Source organism: Austrofundulus limnaeus, unplaced genomic scaffold (assembly GCF_001266775.1).
Source record: "Austrofundulus limnaeus strain Quisiro unplaced genomic scaffold, Austrofundulus_limnaeus-1.0 Scaffold688, whole genome shotgun sequence".
NCBI lineage: Eukaryota > Metazoa > Chordata > Actinopteri > Cyprinodontiformes > Rivulidae > Austrofundulus > Austrofundulus limnaeus.
The window spans coordinates 17,925-38,801 of NW_013953090.1; the positions used below are offsets into that span (position 1 = coordinate 17,925).

General features: G+C 38.5%; 1 protein-coding gene and 1 long non-coding RNA gene across 2 annotated transcripts in view; one reads left to right on the forward strand and one right to left on the reverse strand.

The window, feature by feature from the left end:
• hace1 (HECT domain and ankyrin repeat containing E3 ubiquitin protein ligase 1) overlaps positions 1-20,877 on the forward strand; it is a gene marked incomplete at its 5' end in the record, with an annotated part of 42,797 nt that overhangs the window by 11,033 nt on the left and 10,887 nt on the right. The window contains 9 exon segments of the mRNA XM_014027825.1: positions 4,636-4,937; positions 7,167-7,235; positions 7,374-7,461; positions 9,451-9,562; positions 12,970-13,067; positions 14,336-14,423; positions 14,500-14,649; positions 16,060-16,256; positions 20,146-20,277. Of these exon segments, the coding sequence (XP_013883279.1) occupies positions 4,636-4,937; positions 7,167-7,235; positions 7,374-7,461; positions 9,451-9,562; positions 12,970-13,067; positions 14,336-14,423; positions 14,500-14,649; positions 16,060-16,256; positions 20,146-20,277 (1,236 nt within the window).
• Positions 1,116-20,877, reverse strand: part of LOC106531883 (uncharacterized) — a 22,492-nt gene continuing 2,730 nt past the window's right edge. Inside the window, exons 2-3 of the long non-coding RNA XR_001312001.1 lie at positions 6,085-6,139; positions 1,116-1,135 (exon numbers count right to left, since the gene is read on the reverse strand). This is a non-coding gene — a long non-coding RNA (uncharacterized LOC106531883). The remainder of the gene's footprint in view (positions 1,136-6,084; positions 6,140-20,877) is intronic.

Here is a 20,877-nt window from a genome sequence, read left to right on the forward strand (position 1 = left end):
GCTAGTCACAGTGGCAGACAAGTTTAAAATTAAAAGCAATAACAAAACTTATAAAACTGAAAAGTAACCATTGAATAAGACCTTCCTCTTGTGGTTTAGATATTATTTGTCCAACAATCATTTTCAGTGAATATGGGGGAATGCGCCTCAATCTGCTCCTATTTGTTGTGGTGTACCTCATGGGTCCATTTTGGGTTCTATTCTTTTTAATATGCTATTGTTGGATCAGTATTCAGAAAGAATATTTCCTTTTATTTTTGATGAAATCCAAAAATAATTTGTTTTTATGTTTGCATGTCTCTTCCCTGCCTTAGCCTCTGTGAACTGTAGACAGTTTGTCAAAAACTGGTTAGTTCAGAATTATTAGGGGTCCAAGCCCATGAAGACAAGAAGTGATGTAGAAACTCTTCTGTTTATTATTTCCTGTTTTTTAATTTTTTTCTTTCTATGATAAAAGCCCTCTTTCAGCCCAGATTGCAAGAAGTATTAAGATGATTTTCACTGTACACGCTGGCAACCAGAAAATGCGTATCTACCTATAGGCGGTCCTATCATTGAGGTCTTTGCATTTGGTCCTGTAAATTGTAAACCTTATACCACACAATTTAATGCCTTTTATTTACATGTTCCACACACTCTACTGAATCACATGATAAAGGCTATGCCCATTTCTGCTTTATTTGTTTTTGACTGATTTTCAAAGATTTTAAACTTTCATCATTATGAAGCTCACCATCTTTAGTGCGGATGGCATTTTAAATGTACATTCAAGGACAAGTAGTTATTTTTTAAAATGTGTACATCTTGCCTAGGCAGATAGTTTCAATTCAGTTTCAGTTCATTTTATTTATATAGCGCCAAGTCACAAGATACATTGTCTCAGGGCACAGTACATAAAAAAAAAAGAACAATCTAAAGAAGAAGCCAGCAGATTGTGTTGAATCACTTCATCACAGTCTCCCATCCTGAGCAAATGGTGGAGAGGAAAAACTCCCTGCTAATCAGGAAGAAACCTCCAGCAGAACCAGGTTCAGGACAGGCGGCCATCTGCCTCGTCCGGCTGGTTGAGGGACAGGAAAGAGACACAGGTAAACACAGAAGAACTGGTCCAGGACTGGTCCAGGTTTACCTTCTTCTGAAAAAGAGACAAAAAGAAAAAAAAACATGTTATTGATAGAAATAATTACAATAAACATGTAGAGAAGAGAGACCAAAGACAACAGCAGAGTGAGGAAATGTGCTCAGTTTGTGCTCCAGCAGTCTAAATCTATAGCAGCAGAAATGAAGAATAATTCAGGAAACCCAAGTCTAACTATATGATTTATCAAAGAGTAAAGTCTTCAGTCTAATCTTAAAAGCAGACAGAGTGTCAGCCTCGCGGACAGAAACTGGAAGTTGGTTGGTCAGTGTATCTTTTGGTCATTGGATTTTCATTTTGGAAACAGGTATTAAAAATCAATAAACAAGTTATTTGATATTTGTTTTAAAATATAGAAATTAAAATTAAAATACAAAGCTTTTCTCATTCTTAGTGTCAAAAAGAGATGAACGAAATTTTTAAAATGACTTGAGTTTCATTTTCTGTTTCAGATAGCAAAAGAGAAAATAACTTTAAAACAGAAATGAAAAAAGGCTTGTTTGTTATTTTACGACTATCTATTCCCCCACCCCCACCAGAAGGGGCGCTCGCCTGGCAGCTTTGCGTAATAAAACACAAATTTCTGTGAATAAAAGGCTGAAACACAGACATGTGTGTCCATAAATGAGTTGTATGATGACTGTTGCTCTGTGACCAAAGGCTTTGCAGAGGTACTTTGTGTGGCTTTTGGCCAAATAAATCTCTTTTACTGAATACATGTTGGCTACTGCCTCCACTTCACCTCCATTTCTCTCAATAAAAAGAAATATATGACAACTTTCATTCTATTAGTGTGTTGTACAGTTGTTGTTGTGTAAGTAGAAGTTTTTTTTCCCATCCTGAGTTTTGACAAAATCTGTGCTTTTTTCTGTCAGTTCGCATCCTCAGAATGCTCCTTTCAGCGAAGGGTGGGCGATACTACAACTTTGATATCGATCTGATACCAAATAAATACTTAGCAAATATATTCAATACTGAAGTCAGTATCAATGCTTTTTTTACTTGTAATGGGATGTTCATTGAATAACTTTGATATTGCGAGCACCCCTACTAGTGGTGAAACAGATTATTTTAGGGATACAGTAAAGTTGGCACGACTTGTCGTAGAATATGAGCAAACAAGGCTTTTTTCATTTCTGTTTTAAAGTAATTTTCTTTTTTGCAATCTGAAACAGAAAATGAAACTCAAGTCATTTAAAAAATTTTGTTCATCTCTTTTTGACGCAAAGAATGAGAAACACTTTGTATTTTGATTTTAATTTCTATATTTTTAAACAAATATCAAATAACCACTTGTTTATTGATTTTTAATACTTGTTTCCAAAATGAAAATCCAATGACCAAAAGATACACTGACCTTGGTTCCACAATAGAGGAGCTTGATAACTGAAAGCTCTGCCTCCCATTTTATTTTTAGAAACTCGAGGAACCACAAGTAAACCTGCAGTCTGAGAGCGAAGTGCTCTGTTAGGAAAGTATGGAACAATAAGACGTTTAATATATGATGGAGCTTGGTTGTTAAGAGCTTTGTATGTTAGGAGTAATATCTTAAATTCTATTCTAAATTTGACAGGGAGCCAGTGGAGAGAAGTTAAAACTGGAGAAATGTGATCTCTCCTTCCAACTCTCAGTAAAACTCTAGCAGCAGCATTTTGGATTAACTGAAGACTTCTTAAAGAGTTTTTTGGATGCCCACGAAGGAAATTTTGTAACTGATTGAATGTTAGATGCAGTATTGTATTTTATACTGTCTGATCATTTCAGCCTGTAAGGTTGAAGCAGACACAGAGTTGGTGTGTGTCTTATCATGTGTTCTTTCTTTAGTCTAAACAAAATGAGTGACATTCTGACATCTGATGTAAAAGGTAACACCTCCAGGGATGTAACCAGGAAGAAATGAACATTATAAGGTCAATTCATTATTATAGTAGAGGGAGAAGATGTGAGTGTGTTGGAGTCTCTGCTCAGAGCAGAGCTGCTCTGTTTTGTTTGGGTTTTTATCTCAAGGTCTTACACTGAGGCCTGCTGAGTGCTGTACCTGATTGAGTCAGAAGATTGAGAATAAAGTTTTGACAAGAAATCCAGTTGGATTCCTGTTTATTCGAACATACCATTTTGAACAACACACATTTTTCTTCACCCAGATAATAAACAATTACAGTAATCCAGCCTAAATATGATAAATGCATGAATCAGTTTTTCTGCATCACTTTTGGACAAAATGTTTCTAATTTTAGTGATATTACGAAGGTGGAAGAAGGTGGTCCTGGTAACATTTTTAATGTGGGGGTTAAAAGACACGTCCTGATCAAAAATAACGTCCTGATCAAAAATAACACCAAGGTTTCAGCATGGTAGCTAAACACAAATGGGCTGATATATATTCAGCCATATATTTTAAACAATAATAGCTGATAGGATGAAATTAATATTGCTGTTGTGGGACTCAATTCGGAGTTAAGGCTGGGTTATAGTCGCGCTTTGGGTTGTTGCGCAAGCTCCGCGGAGTGCACGCGCTCCTGAGCCACGCCCTGTGTGAAAACATAGTTGGCATTCATGTTATCGCTGCTCTTCCGTCACCGACAGATGGCAGTACGGTGCCAAACCAGCGGAAAAGTAGTTGGGAAGAGTGTAGAAGAAGAAACGCTTGACGTCACACATAACAAAGTAACAATTTTTACCTCTTTTTTTATATTATCTGTTTCTCTGTGCTTCACGAGCTGAGAGAGCAACACTGGTTTGTTTCCTCCAGGATCACAAACCGGTCGCAAATATTTTTCCATGTCGTCCGACATATTAACTCATCTTTCTTTAAAGCCGTTGCTATTTCCTCCTATGAGTTTTGTGCCATCTGGTTGTCTTTATGATCTCTCATGGAGGGATCATACAGATGCTGGTACATTCTGACCTGTTCAGCGAGAGCACCTTCGACGAGTGGCGCGCACCCTTTGCGGAGCTCCAAAATTTCTGAGGTGCACGACCACGCGTCAGGACACAACGCGCGGGGGCGGGGATGCCGCGATTGCGTAACTTTTGACGCAAACCCCCTCGCGCCCTGTGCGTCTCGTCAACTATAACCTAAGCTTTAGTGGACCAGATTTTAAAATATTTTCTTCATAGGGGGCACTAGAATCTCCAAAGTAATACCCACCAAAATGGCTTGTTGGATCTTTATGAAATTTGGCACAGAAATTTAGAATATTGCCCTGGATTCAAACCTAAAGGTAATAGTGCTTAAGTAAAGTGGGCATGGCCTATGGCCTCTCAAAGATAAAAATCCCACAGATTTTGAGAAGTCTTTCATGGGGCAAATAAAGTATGCTAACTGCTGTATAACAACAAACCCAAGCAATTTTTAGGTGGTATTGTGGTTAAAAGTTTTTTTTTCAGCTGGGTGTAGGTTTTAGTTTTTGAAAGACACAGATTTTACATGTAATGCTCTGCTGATTGTTGAATCTTTTGACCCTCCCTGCTTTTCATTTTCTGTGTTCCTGCAGCCCTTGGAGCTGCTTTGGCACTCTCTGGATGAGTGGCTGGTGCTTATTTCTAAGGAGCTCGAAAGGAGCAGGAAAAACCCATCTTCCTCCTCTTCTAGCACAGAGATAGCATCTCTTCTTCTGAAGCAGCGGGAGTCTGACCCATCTGACTCCACGTCAAAGCTCTCCTCTTTCCTGGATAACCAGATCGTCATGGAGGAGGCCTACGCTGATGGGGAAGACGTGATTTCCATGACAGCCAATCGACTTAGTGCTGTTATCCAGGCCTTCTATATGTGCTGCTCATGTCAGATGCCACAAGGGTCAGTTCTCAGCCTTTCATTTTCATGACTTAAGTTAGCAATATTCTGCAGCATTTGTATCCATCCTTACATATGATAGAACCTCAGTACTATAACCTAAACATTTAGCAAGTCAGACTTTGACTCATCAGCTTAATTTCATTTGTAAGAATCATTTTAGCTTTGTATGTTTAGCGCAGTGTTTCCCAAAGTTGGGGTCGGGACCCAAAGTGGGGTCCCGAAACATCAAGGTGGGGTCCTGAAAAGATTTTCTGAATTAATTACATTTTTGCCTTAGTTGTTACAAATTACTGAGGTTAGTATATTGAAAATGGATAAATGTAGTATAATAAACGTTACTATGCCCATGTTTTGTTGACCTGATACAAATGTTTATCATCCAAAAATAGTTGGGGGCACAGGTCTCTGCTACTGTTTTGTACTATTTTGTGGGTCAAAAGCTGAAAAGTTTGAGAACCACTGCACTTTGGTTCCCAAAGTTGGGCTTGGGACCCAATTATGGGTCATAAAGTACATTGGATAATCTCCAGAAATCAATTTAAAGGGTAATAAAATAATTGCTGGTGTAAGATTTTCCCTATAATTATTACAAAAACACAAAATAAGTAAAAATAAGTATTTATATTTGTGTACAAGCTGTTTAGATTGTCAAAAAGCCTGTGTTTTTAGGGTTATTAACGAAGTTTGTGAACTCAGACCAGTAATATTTGGGGTCACACGGATATTTTGTGGGTCAGAAGATAAAAAGTTTGAGAACCACTGGTTTAGCGCACAACTTTCTGATCTTTCTGTTCATCACACAGCACTTAAATGGTACTTTGGCATTGAGCTTACAGCAAATGATAAGTGTCAGGTCGGGTTGGACAATAAAATAAAAAAAGCAAAACAGTCAATTACTTCACAGAGCTCAATGTAAGAGCAAAGGTTGAAGATTTTATCCGGTAAAACTCCTCCACAGGTGAGCTGACTGAAGACGAGTTGTTTTATGGCTTCAGTGCAAACGTAACATCAGCTCCATACTCATTTAGGTGAATATAATGCAACATTGATCGATGACTGGCAGCACATTACGGCTTACAGTGTTACACAGCTATGGTCCAACAATTCTAAAACAATTAGAAAAACATTAAACTAAGGATGAACTCACCACAAAATGTCCTGGAATCCACTTTTATTAATAACATCCCAACAAATCACACCACCTTTAAAAAAATAAAATAAATAAATAAATCAGGACATTAAGACATTAAAGTAGACATGTCATGTTTTTAAATCCTTCCTTTTCACATTTAAATCACTCGGGATCTTTATTTTTCAGCCCACTCAGAAAACTGAGTGGGCTGAAAAATATGACCCAAACACAATATAAAGATATATTTCAGCACCAGGAGAGACTAATTTAAACTTTTCTGCCTCCTAGAGACTCCAAGTCTAAAATAAAATGTATTTAACAGTTTAAAAAGTGGATTTTGCTTGTCACCGTTTTTAAGAGTTGAAAAAAAGACTAAATGCAACTATATCTTCAGAATATTTCCAAAGTTAGCTGTCTGATTATCTCTAAAAAGCTGGCAGTGACATAATACAAATAAACGTGACATCCGCCCTGCTGCCTGTTTGGGCTCACTTCAGGAAGTCCAAGAATTAAAGATTGAGATGGATTGTGCTTCAGTTTACCAAACATATCTGAATACAAGTGGTTCAAATCACCTCTGAAGGTGGTTTGAGTGAAAAAGTTTTCAATGCATTTTAAGAGTTTTTAGACCTGCATTTAGTTCTATCGGATTACTTAAAATCATTTTAAATGACAGGTCTGAACAATTCCTCAGAAACACCACTGCTGTCATCTGCAGTACAGGGATTTGCCTGAGCAATTGTATGTGAAACGTGTGTACAACATGGGTCTCTTGACACTCATTTGTCATGTTTTGCAGAAGGGCAAAGGGTGGGACCAGGGCATCTTGGCAAAATTAGAGCTGTCACCACTGGGAAATACCTGGCCTGAAATGACTTAAGTTATTCTGGCGTTGAGAGCTGACTGGTGTGATGACAAGGTGTCTAATGTAGACAGGTTCTTCCTGCAGGCATATTGGTGTGGTTAATTTAAACCTAAACGGTCAGGACCAGCTAGTCAAAGCATTTCATAAGGGGCCACAGCTACCACGGGAAAGTTGTTCCACACTGACTTTATATGCAGACGTAAAGCCGTTCTGTTTCTGTTTCCTCTTCCAGAATGACTTCACCTCGTTTTATAGAGTTTGTTTGCAAGCACGATGAGGTGTTGAAGTGTTTTGTAACCAGGTGAGTCAACATGTCTCTTTGCCTAAAACGTCTCTCAACTCATTACAGAAAGATTATCAGTTCTAAATTAATTTACTTTTATTGTTGTCTTTTGGTGGTCTTACATTTTTCTCTCATTTTTGCTCTTTTTCTTTCCAGGAATCCAAAAATCATCTTTGACCATTTTCATTTTCTGCTCGAGTGTCCAGAGTTGATGTCACGCTTTATGCACATCATTAAAGGCCAGGTAAAACAGAAACCCAGAGGTACAAATAAATTGAAAGAACTGAATCACTGGCTGCCTTTCATTTTAGACCGAGATCATTTTATGATGAGAAATGATGAAGTTGTAGTCGTTTTAGTCTAACTCGATGGTCTTATTTGAAAAAGTCAGATTTGTAACATTAAAGACCGTGTAAAGTAAAATTAAATTTGTGTTTTGAGTTTGTTACACGACAGAAATATGTCTTATTAATAACCCATCTAAATTTGACTGATTAAAAGCGTTGTTTACTGTATAAAATTAAGTCTCAAAAATAATGAAAAACATCATTGGCCCTGTTCTGAAAACACTGGGGGTGTGTCAGCTGGAGGCGCTGAAACCACTCCCACGCGCTGAGCGTCACTATGTCCGTGTCCTGTACTGAGGAGGAGATGTTCGTGAAGGCTGGAAATCTATTGGAGTTCTCCAGCCCTACTCGTTCGCCGGGCGCGTTTCCTCTGGGCGGTGCACCACGACCGGCTCTGGGTCAGCAAGGAAGGGCTCGGGGGCGAAGGTGGCTCGCGGTCTCGGTCGCGAGCTTTACAGCGCCCTCTCCGCTCCGACCTTGCCACTTCCCGGGGCCGTGGACTCAGTGCCTCGCTTGCGCCCTCTCTCCCCGTGGTCCCCTGCTACCCACCCGACCCGTCTTAAAACACGGACCAAGGAGTCTAACGCACACTTGAGTCGGAGGGTCCCCCAAAACCCGATTCATGCACTAAATACCCAACACTTAGAATATTTACAAACAGCACAAACAGCAACTTGCTACATTTATTGGGTGAGGCATTATCCCACCGTCAGGTGCAGGAGAGGCGGCAATATCTGGTGGAGAGTCCGGGAGTGAGGAGGTCGGTAGAGCCTCATGAACCAGCACCAAACGACTGTCCATAAATCTCAACTGTGTCTCCAGGTAGTAAAACTATCTAGAGTAAATTGGGAATTGTTTAGTTAGCTAACAACAACAAAATATCTATGCTATTGCTATCTGATGCTATCTGCGATTAGCAAGTGAACAGCAATGGCTGAGGCGAAGTTTTTATATTGCTGGAGCAGCAGGGGGCGGAGTTAAGCCGGGGTTATGTTTAAGGCGGCCGCGTGACGAAACACAGCCACCTTTTAAAGCATGCCCAGAAAATCCTGAAACAAACATATCTTTAAACACAAATTGATCTATACCTCCAAAATTAAAGCATCTACAGTTGTGAGACTTTTTACTCATTTAAAAATATGCAATTATGACGTAATGTTTAATGAAGAAAATATTAAAATTTACTTTACACGGTCTTTAAGTGACCAACACTGTTGTTAGTGTTAGCCCTAGTATTAACCCTGTTTTAGCACAGACCCATGTCTGTGCGTCACATATGGGCTGCAAAATTAGATTTAAAATTAGATCACCTTTGCCTGAATTGTGGACTTGGCTTTAGTCTCCTGAAAGACTTTGTTGGAAGTGACTTTGAAAGTCCCTGATCTTCACGTCAGCATCATTTAAGACCGTTACTTCCATGGCAATAACACTTGTTTTAAGTTTCATTTATACGGCTTCATAAATTTTAACTGCTGCTCAGAGCTGTGTGCTCTTCACTTACTCCTCAGTATTTACATTTGAGCTGCAGTGTTTGTGCGTCGTTACCCATGGATTATAGCTCACCCGGGAGCAGGCCCTTGTTTTAATTACAGACTTTAACCTGCTGAATCTGATTTCATCTTCTGATAGGTTTCTTGATATGCCCTGCAGCCCCGGGGAGAATCCTTTGTCTCCTCCTCCTCTCTACCTCCAACGCTTGGAGAACAAAAGCATATATTATGCAAATAGACTCAATCCTCATCTCTGAATTACTGATGAGCGTTTCAGCACTAACGGCTTTCCAAGCTGTCAGTAAGAGACAGGAGTAATGCAGAGTGTGAAAGCTGACTACACAGAAGTGGTAATTAGTTTAGCGTGTGGGATAAAGCCTTTGTTGTTCCCTTCAGCCCTTCAAGGATCGCTCTGAGTGGTTCTACGAGCATCTGCTGGCCGGCCAGCCAGACTCAGACATGGTCCATCGTCCAGTTAACGAGAGTGACATCCTGCTCATCCGCAGAGGTACCCAGAACCTCCAGCACCACACCGTTCAGTCATTTGCACTGTTTTTATAGCTCTGACCTGCTGATACCAATAGGCCTGTCGCGATAGTCAATAAATCAATTAATCGCACGATAACTTTTTTTGAGTCGGTAAAAAAAAATACGCCGATAAGTTTCATTTTCCTGCTTGTTTGTTTACTTCGTCTCTCTCCCCTCTGTGCTCCGCTACACAGGAGCTCCGCTGACCCCTCCCCTCCTGTTTTCTTAGTGTGGGAAGAGCGAACTGTCGGTTTAGCGTGAGAGCTCGTTGCTAAAGAGACGCTTCAAAGCAGAACGCGGCTGCAGAAGTGTCGGAGAACTAGAAACTGGATTTCGCTGCGGAGGGAGGGAGGGAGAGAGAGAGAGACTGAGTGAGACAGAGAGACAGAGAGAGAAAGAGACAGAGAGAGAGAGACAGAGAGAGAGAGAGAGAAGGAGGAGAAGGGGTGGGGGCTGAAACTCCCCCAGACCCGCGACAGACTCGTCAAGGCTTTACCTGTAGCTCCCAAAAATAACAGGAAACAAACGCACCGTGTTTTAACAAAACACCCAAAAAGCCTGTAGCTGTCCCAACAACTCCTGAGGAAACTCTGAACTGTCTGATTTCCTCCCGCAGCGCTCTGACTGTCCCCTCCTCACACACACACACACAGACACGTTTGTTCTTCTATCCTCATGGGGACTTTGCATTGACTTTCATTCATTTACCAGTATTTCCTATTACGATTTGACCCTAAACCTAGCCTACACTTTACATGGGATGTGAACTGGGCTRATGTCCCCATAAGAAACAGTGGGTCCTCACCAGGCTGTGTAGTTTGCTTCATCTCTAAAGAGATGCTGCTCTTTAATATTGTTTATTTACTGTCTTAGTTGTGTGTGGTGTTTAATTTACATTTTGTTGTTCTTTGTTTTATTTTTTTTATCCAAGTGCATTTTTTGTTAGAGACTGAGAGTCCACTTTGTTAAACATTCTTTTAAAAATGAAAGTTTATTGATTTATTACACTTACACATTACGCTTTTATAATTATTAGTTGTAAAACGGTCACCAGGCAATATTATCGCTTATCGCAATAAATTTTGAGACAATTAATCGCCCAGCAAAATTTGTTATCGTGACAGGCCTAGATACCAATTTTCTTTGAATAAACTAACCCAATCGAAATCATATGCATTCCAGATTATCTTTCGTTTTAAAACAAATACATCCTCAAAGAAACCTTTTACACTGACAGCATGCACTGCTGCATGCTGATCCAAACTCTGGCAGTGTCCAGAGACACTTAAGCTGAGCTATTTGGCTTTTATTTTGTTTTTGTTGTGTTAAGTTTTTGTTCTTCGTTGTCATGTTGCCTCACATCTAAAACAAGGGCAATTACTTTTTTTACACAGGACCAGGTTAGTTTGGAGAACGTTTTCCTCTTAATAGTCATCATTTTAAAACTGAATTTTTTATTTACTTAGGTTATCTTTGTCTGATATTACCATTTGTTTGATAATCTGAAACGTTTAAAAGTGACAACAAAACAATCTGCAAGAGTTTTTCACAGCACTTTAAGATATGATCATAAAAATACATGTCATACTCTGATGGGGGGAAAATATTTTTGAAATACAAAGCTTTTCTGAAGGTCAGAAATGGAGAGTATACAAGGTGAACTTTTATTGTGGGTGGTGCAGCTGGATGGCTCTGTTGCTTCTTAGCCAGAAAATCTTTTCTGTGTAGAGTTAGCATTTTCCCTTTAATGAAAAACAAGCTTATTGGAGAATATAAATTGCTTTTATGAATGTGTGTGTTTGTTTATGTCTTGTGATTCTGAATTGGTCCTGTTACGGACTGATGACTTGTCAAAGGTGTTCCTACTCCCACCTGTTGACCACTGCAGACAGGCAGGCCACCATCAGTTTCATTTTTTTTCTTAAGCCAAAAACAAACAAACAAAAAAAAACCTCTTCCATCTTTTTTCTGACTGGGATCCAAAGTTATTTGTCCAGCAGCAAAAAAATCTACAGAACGAAGAAAATAAAAAGACGTGAATGCTGAATAAAGTTTGGCGGTGATGAAGAGAGCGGGAGAGCGGGATTAAATTTGTGAAATTATAGCAGCATACACACATTTGGATTTTATATTTAGGGTGTAGTTCAGTGTCTGTAATTTTTAATTCAGTCAGTTTTAGTCAAAACAATGAGCTGCATGGAGCTGAGCTTAGAGGTCTGACTGTGCAGAGCGGGGAACGACGAGGCCCACCCACCTGCTCCAGAACCAAACTGGCTGGTCCAACAGAACCAAGCATCATTTCTGAGATCTGGAGAACAGATTAGGATGTTTATGTTGCCCCAGAGGTAAGCAGGTTCCAGCCACAGAGACCACCTGGAATCCAGTTAGATCCACTTAGAATTCAGAAAATCTTTTTTATTGTTTTAGACACAGTCAGAGCAATCAGCAGCAAAATGTAAAGAGTCAGGGAAATGAGATGAATGAACGAATGAATGAATTTTAATAATGATAATTGTAAGTAATAATAATTTTACATTTCTGTTCATGATGGATTAAGTTTCTCACATTCTTTTCATCTTGTTTTCCATACAGCAACATAATAGATTCCTGTTTTGTTATATTTTATAAATATGTCCAAGTTTAATAATGTGTGGGAAACCCACGATTTTTTGTTTGTTCAGTCAGTATTTAATACAGCTGGCACAATAAATTGTTAAAATGCAATTAATGTGCTCCTTTTCAGCTTATTATAAAAAAGAAATTTGCCCTTCATATTATGAAAGGACCCACTTGATTCAAGAGAAAACTCAGGTTTTTAAGAAAATTTACGTTTTATCAATTAATTATTAGTTTATTGATAAGATCAATCAACTTTAGATTAATTCATTAATTGATAACTTGCATCCCTACTTGGGAAATTCAGCAACCACTGGCAGCTGGTTACACTCAGACCCATCCCATCTGGGCTGGTCAGCCGTCCGTCACAGTGTCGCATTGAGACAAACAAGACACAAAAAAATCAGTCTCTCTCTTGCGTCTAAGGACATGGAGGAATCAAGTAATCCAACATGCATATTTTTGTTCAGTGGGTGGAAACTAGAGTACCTGGAGAAAGCCAACACATACAAAGGTAACATGTAAACTCCACACAGAAAAGCCAGAAGTGAGCCTGTTACTTTTCTTGCTGTGAGACTGCAGCACTTCACCGCAAGTGGATGTCATTATTTTGTGTTTGTTTGATGGTTGTTGTTGGTGTAGATTCTCAGTCATCCAGGACATAGTAATTTCATTTGTTTATTAACCCTTTTTTAATTGGTTGTTTGCAAACTGTCATAAAAAGATATTTATTCTTGTTTGTGTTAATCCTAATTTGGGTCTCTCACACAGACTCAATATTTAGGAGTAGCTGTGAGATGGTTTCCAAGTTGACCAATGAAAAACTGAAACAAGGCATTGCTGTTCGCTTTCATGGCGAGGAGGGAATGGTGAGTTTTACGTTTTGTTTTTATTCTAATAGACTATGAAACGATCCACATAACCACCTTTTCCTCAAGTCTTTATTTGTGCACTGCCCTTTTAAAAATATTAGCCATTGCCCTTTTATTTTAAAACACAGCTTGTCATGAGAAAGTAGTAAATCCAATTGAGAACCAGCGAAAATATAACCTGCCATTGGCAGCAGGTTTTTAGTAAGAGCCTTTAGACTGAAGTCATGGTGGAGTTGGAGCCAATTTGATTAAGCCTTACAAAATGTTGTGCTTTTAATCTCATGAGCAAGATGTGCTGCTCAGAGTATAAGTTGACGATGATCCCTGAGCTACTATCCCATCAAAGTTTAGCTCAATATCTGTAATATTGACTGAGCTATAGCCATTTTTATCGCTAATGTTGATTAGCTGTGTCAGCCATCTTGAATCAGGTTGACTCCAAATGATAATCAGTTGCAGATATATCCAGTGATTACTAAGAGTTTCACTAAAATCTGTCCAGGGGTTCATGAGAGAGTTTGATAGATTCAGTCAGGTATTTATGTGGACACTACTGAAACATAATTATGTTATAGTTATATAATGGACATGGACAAAAAGTCAAGATTTTCAGCTTTCATTTGAGGGTATCCATATTAAAATTGGATACAGGGTTTAAAAATCCAGGTCCTTAACATGTGCCCATTGGACTTTGCTAAAAAAACATCTAAAAAGCCTGTACAGTTCTGGAAGAACATTCTTTTGACCGCTCAACCTCTACCAGAGTGATGGAAAGGAAAAAACATGTTGAAGGCGTGGTACAGCTCATGATCCAAAGCATACCACAGCATCTGTAAAACATGATAGATGCAGTGTGATGGCTTGGGCATGCATGGCTGCCCATAGCACTGGGTCATTACTGTTTATTGATGATGTGACACAGGAAAGAAGTAGTTATATTATAACAATTACATTGCACGTTTATCCAATATTGTATCCAATATTGCTACTCTATTTTCTGACAAGGTAGATTATACAAAAGAAATGTAATTTTATTGATTTAGGATGCAGGTAATTAAAAATAGTCTTTTTTGCAACCTCTGATCAAAAGAGAGAATACATATGATTTATCAGGGACTTCATTTGTGAAACAAGAAGCTACCTTCATATTTTATTTACAGTTTATGTGAACCAGGTGACTCAGTAGTTTTCCTATTGTATACCTTATCTGATCTGTGCACTGAAGATTGTTGTGGCTTTGTGTTGAACTTGTGTTTGTTTTGCAGGGTCAGGGTGTGGTCCGGGAATGGTTTGACATCCTATCCAATGAGATCATCAATCCCGACTACGCTCTGTTTACTCAGTCAGCTGATGGTACACAGCTTTCCTCCAACAGTCACAACATCTGAACAGTAGAATTTAAAGTAAAGAGGATGTTTTTGTTCTACAGGCACAACTTTTCAGCCCAACAGCAATTCATCAGTGAACCCGGACCATCTGAACTACTTTCAGTTTGCTGGGCAGATTCTGGGCCTGGCTCTTTATCATCGACAGCTGGTTAACATTTACTTCACCCGCTCTTTCTACAAACACATACTGGGTAAGATGGACACCAGTATCTGTAGATACTGATTTATAGTAGCTTTAGCAGCAAGTTGTTGTCATGTGCTTTTGGCTCCCAACGTTTTTATTTCAGATGGCCTCTTTTTGCACCAAAAAACAGTGCTCCTCTTGGTCCCGTGCACATACACTATGCTGCCAAAAATATTTGCTCACCCATCCAAATGACTGTGCACCAGTGCACAAAGCAAGGTCCATAAAGACATGGATGGCAGAGTCTGGTGTGGATGAACTTGACTGGCCTGCACAGAGTCTTGACCTCAATCTGATAGAACACCTTTGGGATGAATTAGAGCAGAGACTGAGAGCCAGGCCTTGTGTCCAACATCAGTATGTGACCTCACAAGAATGGTCAACAATCCCCATAGACACACTCCTAAACCTTGTGGACAGCCTTCCCAGAAAGGCTGAAGCTGTTCCAGCTTCAAAGAGTGGACCAACGTCATATTGAACCCTAAGGGTAAAGGAATAGGATGTCATTGAAGCTCGTATGCTAGTCAAGGCAGATGAGACAATACTTTTGGCAGTATAGTGTATTGATGTGCCAACATACAAAGAATAAAAAGCTAATTTATCGGTAACCTTTGTGCAGGGACAAGAGATAAGATTTTTTGTTTTAATTGTGACAATAAACTGAATCCTGCAACATGGTAAATGGGATATTTACCACACAGTCCATATTAGGTCACTCTGGCTACAAAAGAATGTCTTTTTGATAATTCAAAACTTATTTTTTTTATCAGAGAACTCCAGTATACGTTTGTTCTTCTTTAGCTTTGAGTCAGCTTTTAGATGGTACTACAGAGCTACACTTTTTCCTAAAGAGGCGAAAAAATGTATAGGTCACTGAAATAATTAGATTTTTGTTTGCTGATTTTCAGTATTTTTTCTTTTAACTATTGTCAATTTCTGTCATTGCTTTAGAATTTTGTTTCAATAGAATTGTTCAAAAAACAAACTAATGAAGCTGGCCTTGACAAAAAGGATGGTGCTCTTCAAATACTATTTAGTTGCACTTTCTTTTGAGGTAATTGCTGCAGTGGATGTTTTGTCTTTAGCAAAATAGTATAAATCAATTTAGATAAGTATTTATACCCTCACCAGCCACTTTATTAGGTACACTTGTTATGTTGATTGTTACAGTAAATAACAATCACATGGCAGCAACTCTGTGCTTTGGCTTGTTGCCGTAGTCTTTCTCCCCAGTACCAAAGGTGGTTTGTGTTTTTCTCTATATTGTCTTCTTAAAATACATAAATGGGGGTACACTAGCATTTGGCCATAGATTTTTTTTCTGCATAGTTTTCATAGCTCGTTTGTTTCCCACTTTGATTTTAAGAATAGTGTTTAGTTTCCTTTCTCTACTATAAGATGTCTGTGTGATTCTCAGGGATCCCAGTGAACTACCAAGATGTTTCGTCCATTGATCCAGAGTATGCAAAAAACTTGCAGTGGATCTTGGATAATGACATCAGTGATCTGGGTCTGGAGCTCAGCTTTTCTGTAGAGACAGATGTGTTTGGAGCAATGGAAGAAGTACCCCTCAAACCTGGTGGGAGCAGTATCCTGGTCACACAAGATAACAAGGTTTGTCACCACAACACAGAATCAGAATGTTACAAGAAGTGTAAAAACGGTGTGTTGCAACAGTATTCATCCTCTGGTATTTCTGTTTTATTGCTGTACAAACTGGAATGTGATTAGATTTTTGCTGCTTGTAATTATTTTTTTGGCTGGCCTCTTCTGCAGCACTGCGGTTGCCACAGTGAGCAAACCCACGCTGAAAATTCGATAAATGGTCTGTACTTGAATAGCGCTTTATCAAGTCCCTTTGACCTCCAAAGTGCTTCACACTACATTCATTCACCCATTCACACACTGATGATGGTTAGAAGTATACCAGACCCACTGGGACCTCTGACCACTAGCAGCAAGCAAGGCAGGTGAAGTGACTTGCCCAAGGACAGACAGCAGAGCAGGGGTTCAAACCAGCAACCCACCAGTTACAGGACAATCCCCCTACCTCCTGTCACCCCCAGTTTGACAATTGTTTTACACTGGATGACCTTCCTGATGCAACCTGGGTGCAAATTCGCACTTTCAGTATTATTGTTTGCAAGTATTAGTTTTACAAATAATATTTATTTAAAATGTTTAAAAACAATATAAAGCTGAAGAGAGGTGCAATCATAAGTATTCAGCCCCTTAAAATAATCCTTGGTCCCCACCTTCTGCAACAGTTCGAGCATCAAATCTCTATGATCGTGGTTGACCTAACTTTGACAAATTGTCCATTTTTCATGACCATACTGAGGCTCCTTTTAGATTGGATGGGTGCTGCATGTATCCAGCTGCCTTTAAATCCAACCAGAGATTCTCAGTTGGACTTACAGTATGTCTGGGCTTTGACTGAGCCATTCCAGGACCTGGTTCTCAGTAAATTAGTTGAATGTTGCTTTGGCAGTGTAGAGGCTCATTGTCCTGCTGGAAGGTGACCCTTCATCCCAGTTTAAAATCTTTGAAAGACTCCAACAACAAGCTTTTGACAGCAGCGACTAAGGAGCATACTGAACAAGTTTAAAGCCGATCTTTTAAATTTTCTAGGGTCCTGTTCAAATTTGTTGTTCCATGCATGGCCTGCCATGATGGGCAATAAATCAATTAATCTCATGATAAATTAAAATGAGGTTCATAAAAAGATTAATGAGGTTGATAATTTTCTCTTCATACCTATCTGATCAAAGTTTTGATGTTTATGTATATGGTATCATGTTGGACGCTACCAAGCTGATTATGGTGTACCACAAGGTTCAATTTTGGGACCTATTCTATTTATGCTAAATGTTCTCCCCCTTGTGCAGGTAATTCAGCAATTCAAAATTGTATAATATCAGCTCTATGCTGATGATACTCAGCTCTACTGCTCCTTTAATAAGAGTGAATTTCACAAGTAAAGTGTTAAATAAATTGTTTAACTAGCATTAAACAGTGGTTTAATGACAATTACCTACAACTGAACCCAGATTAGAACTGAATATTGTGCTAGAAAATAACTTTCCTCAAATTAAAGTTTATTGGTGTCTTAGGTCCATCTGTTCAGTCCTGTCTCAAAAACGTGCGTGCCATTTTTGTTTCTGTAATGTCTCTGAAACAACATGCAAATCAGTTGACTAGAAATTGTCACCTACATCTTAGGAATATCACAAAATTTAAAAATTTCTTGACAAAAGCTGAACTTGAAATGATCAGTTGTGCATTTATTTCTTCTCATTTGAGCATTTATTTCTTCTTGTTTAAACGATTGTAATTTTTTTCTTGCTTTTGTTGTGAACTTTGTGATTTTATATCTATGAAAGGTGCTATAAAAATAAACTTTACTTACTTACTTACTTACTTACTTACTTATTAATTAATTAAATGAAAACCAAAAAAATGTTATTTCTTTTATTTCTTTTATTTTTCATTTTTTTGTTTCAAACAAACAAACAAACAAAAATAACTGCCTGAATGTACATGGACTAAATTCCTCCATGAGACCATTAATTTTGCCAAATTTTACTATTACTAATACTACTACTAATATTAATACAAACAACCACCACCACTGGTACACATGCCTAATAATTCTATTCATGTAAATATATTTATGTTTCATAAATCTAATTCTGTTTATTTTAAATAAATTGTAGCATGAAGGTCCTCTCTTCCAACATGACCTCTTGACCCTACAGGTCACGATTTCTCGAACTGAACAATGTTCTGAAAAAGCTTTCTTAGAGACAAACTTTGGCCCAGCTTTTCATTAATCTGTCCTTGTCATGCAGATCAAGCTAATAAGCTGTCTGTTCTATTCTTTTGTGATTAATAATAAAAAAAGAAAGAAAAGAATCATTACATCATTTTTTATTTTTAAGGGTACTATTTAAGTCATATTGATTACACTATTTGAACTTGATCATTGATCTGAATTGTTATTTCTCTCATTTTTTTATACAGCAGGAACAGCTGTGTTCAGCATCACCATGTCGAAGACCAATCAAAGTGTTTTCCCAAAAGAAATACTTTGATCTTTAACAGTGACCCAGAAAAATTATTTTGAAAAAAAAATCTAATTTCTTCAGCTTTATTGCTGAAGCTTCGAGACATTTTTAGATGAATGAGCTAACCATCGGAAGGAGAAATGTAATCGTTTAATTTTAAACTGCAGAAGTTTTCGAGCTGACCCTGGACAGGGTCCAGCTAGCTAGAAAGCTGACTGAGGCTGTTTTTAGTGGGAAGCCATATGACGTCCATACAGAACGTGCTCCCTGCTCTGAAGTGATGACCCCATGGACTAAGTTGGTCTAGACCCTAATGCTGAGTTCACACCAAACGCGTTTTGAGCATCAGGTGTCTGGTTTACATGCAAAGTCTATGGTGGACTCACGTCGATGGGTGTCGGGAAGTGCTGCGGCACATAATGACGTATCGTGTGTCGAACGCTGGAGTTGGAGAATCTGAACTTTTGCAACTCGACACAGAGCATCAACCAATCAGAGAGACTCCACTGTGTGACGTAGTGGCACATTTTCTGACGGGATAGTTTCCTGAATGGTGCCTATACTAACTTAAGACAGACGGTCAGGAGCTCTTCAGCTGAAATCGAGTGTTGGACGCATTTTTGATGCTCAAATCGCGTTCGGTGTGAACGCAGCACAAGATAAATGCATCCAACGGTTAGCTACCCCACCTCCGAAGAGACAATTTGTCTCCAACCTGTAGGTGAGAATGTCGAGCTGTACCTCTAAAGGCATCACAAATGTTTTGGAAAGCAGGTCTGGGAAATTAATAGCCTGAGGCATTTAGATAAATAAGTAACTTTTAATCTGACCAGATTCATAATACCTTTTTGTCCAAATTGACAAAACTTTACAGTTTCTTAAACTGGGTCATTTGTCAATTACCGGTAACTAAAAGAAGACAAAAATATTTCCTTTGGGAAAATATATTTGTTCATTCTTAAAAGGGTTTAGCATCAACCTTATTTTAAACTTAGACTAAATAGCATCGAGTCTACTTTAGTATTATTATTATTATTATTTTACCTTTAAGTATTTTCTAAACCTGGGGGAATAAAGTAATGCTCAGTAAAAAACTGAACTGGTGCCCCCTACTGGTAAAAACGGTGTAGAATGGGTGGAGAAACAGGATCACTCTGTTTCTCCTCTCATTTACTTCCACAGAACACATTACTGAAGATTTACAGAATCTGTGGTTTTGAAGCTGTTAAAGTATTTTTGTTGTTTTCTGTTGAATTGTTGAGCTGTTTTAAGTTCTCTGGCTTTATGTTTAAAAGTATGTAGTACTGCAGTGTTGCTGCAGATGGTGCTGTATTATTGGCTGTGATCAGCCTGCAGCACAGTGAATAAATTACTCATGAAGTCTATCCATGTGTGTTTCCTGAAGACTTTGATCAGTGTGTGCATTGTGTTTTCAGGCGGAGTACGTTCAGCTGGTGACAGAGTTAAGGATGACACGAGCCATCCAGCCTCAGATAAACGCCTTCCTTCAAGGATTCCACACCTTCATCCCACCATCTCTCATTCAGCTTTTTGATGAATATGAATTGGTACGTTCTCCTCCACCCCGCTCTCATCTGCTGCTGGTATCCTAGTTCTCTACTGTGTGACATCTCAGGTGGGGTTGGTTATCAATGTTTGGATGGGATGGGAGGCTGGGGTGACTTAGGAGTCCTTGAATTTCACTACAATGGGCAGCAGAATTGGAAAACTATTTTAGGGCCTTGATTCTACTATTCAGCTTTTGTTAAAGAAAAGATTAGTTTTCCTTTTTTTCTGTACACATTTAAAGTAAATTACTTGTATGTGTTTATGGCGATACATGGGAGTTGCTTAATTAGGGAAGAATCCTTAAATAATAAAATTAAATATCGATTTGAATAATACTGTAATCAGGATTATTGAAAACAATTGTTCATTAGGTTGGAAAACATTTTTCATGTTTGCTCCAAAAAACAGTGAATTGGTTTGAAGATGAATTTTCTTTGATCCATTCCTGTTTGAACTTGAAATAACTGGCAAGTGTTTGCTCAAATGTAGACTACTGGGTAAATTAAATAAACACTAATAAATCAGCAATATACTGCATTTTCAATGTTTTTTGAAATTTACTTATTCAAAATACATTTTTAGTTTTCTGAGTTCAATGT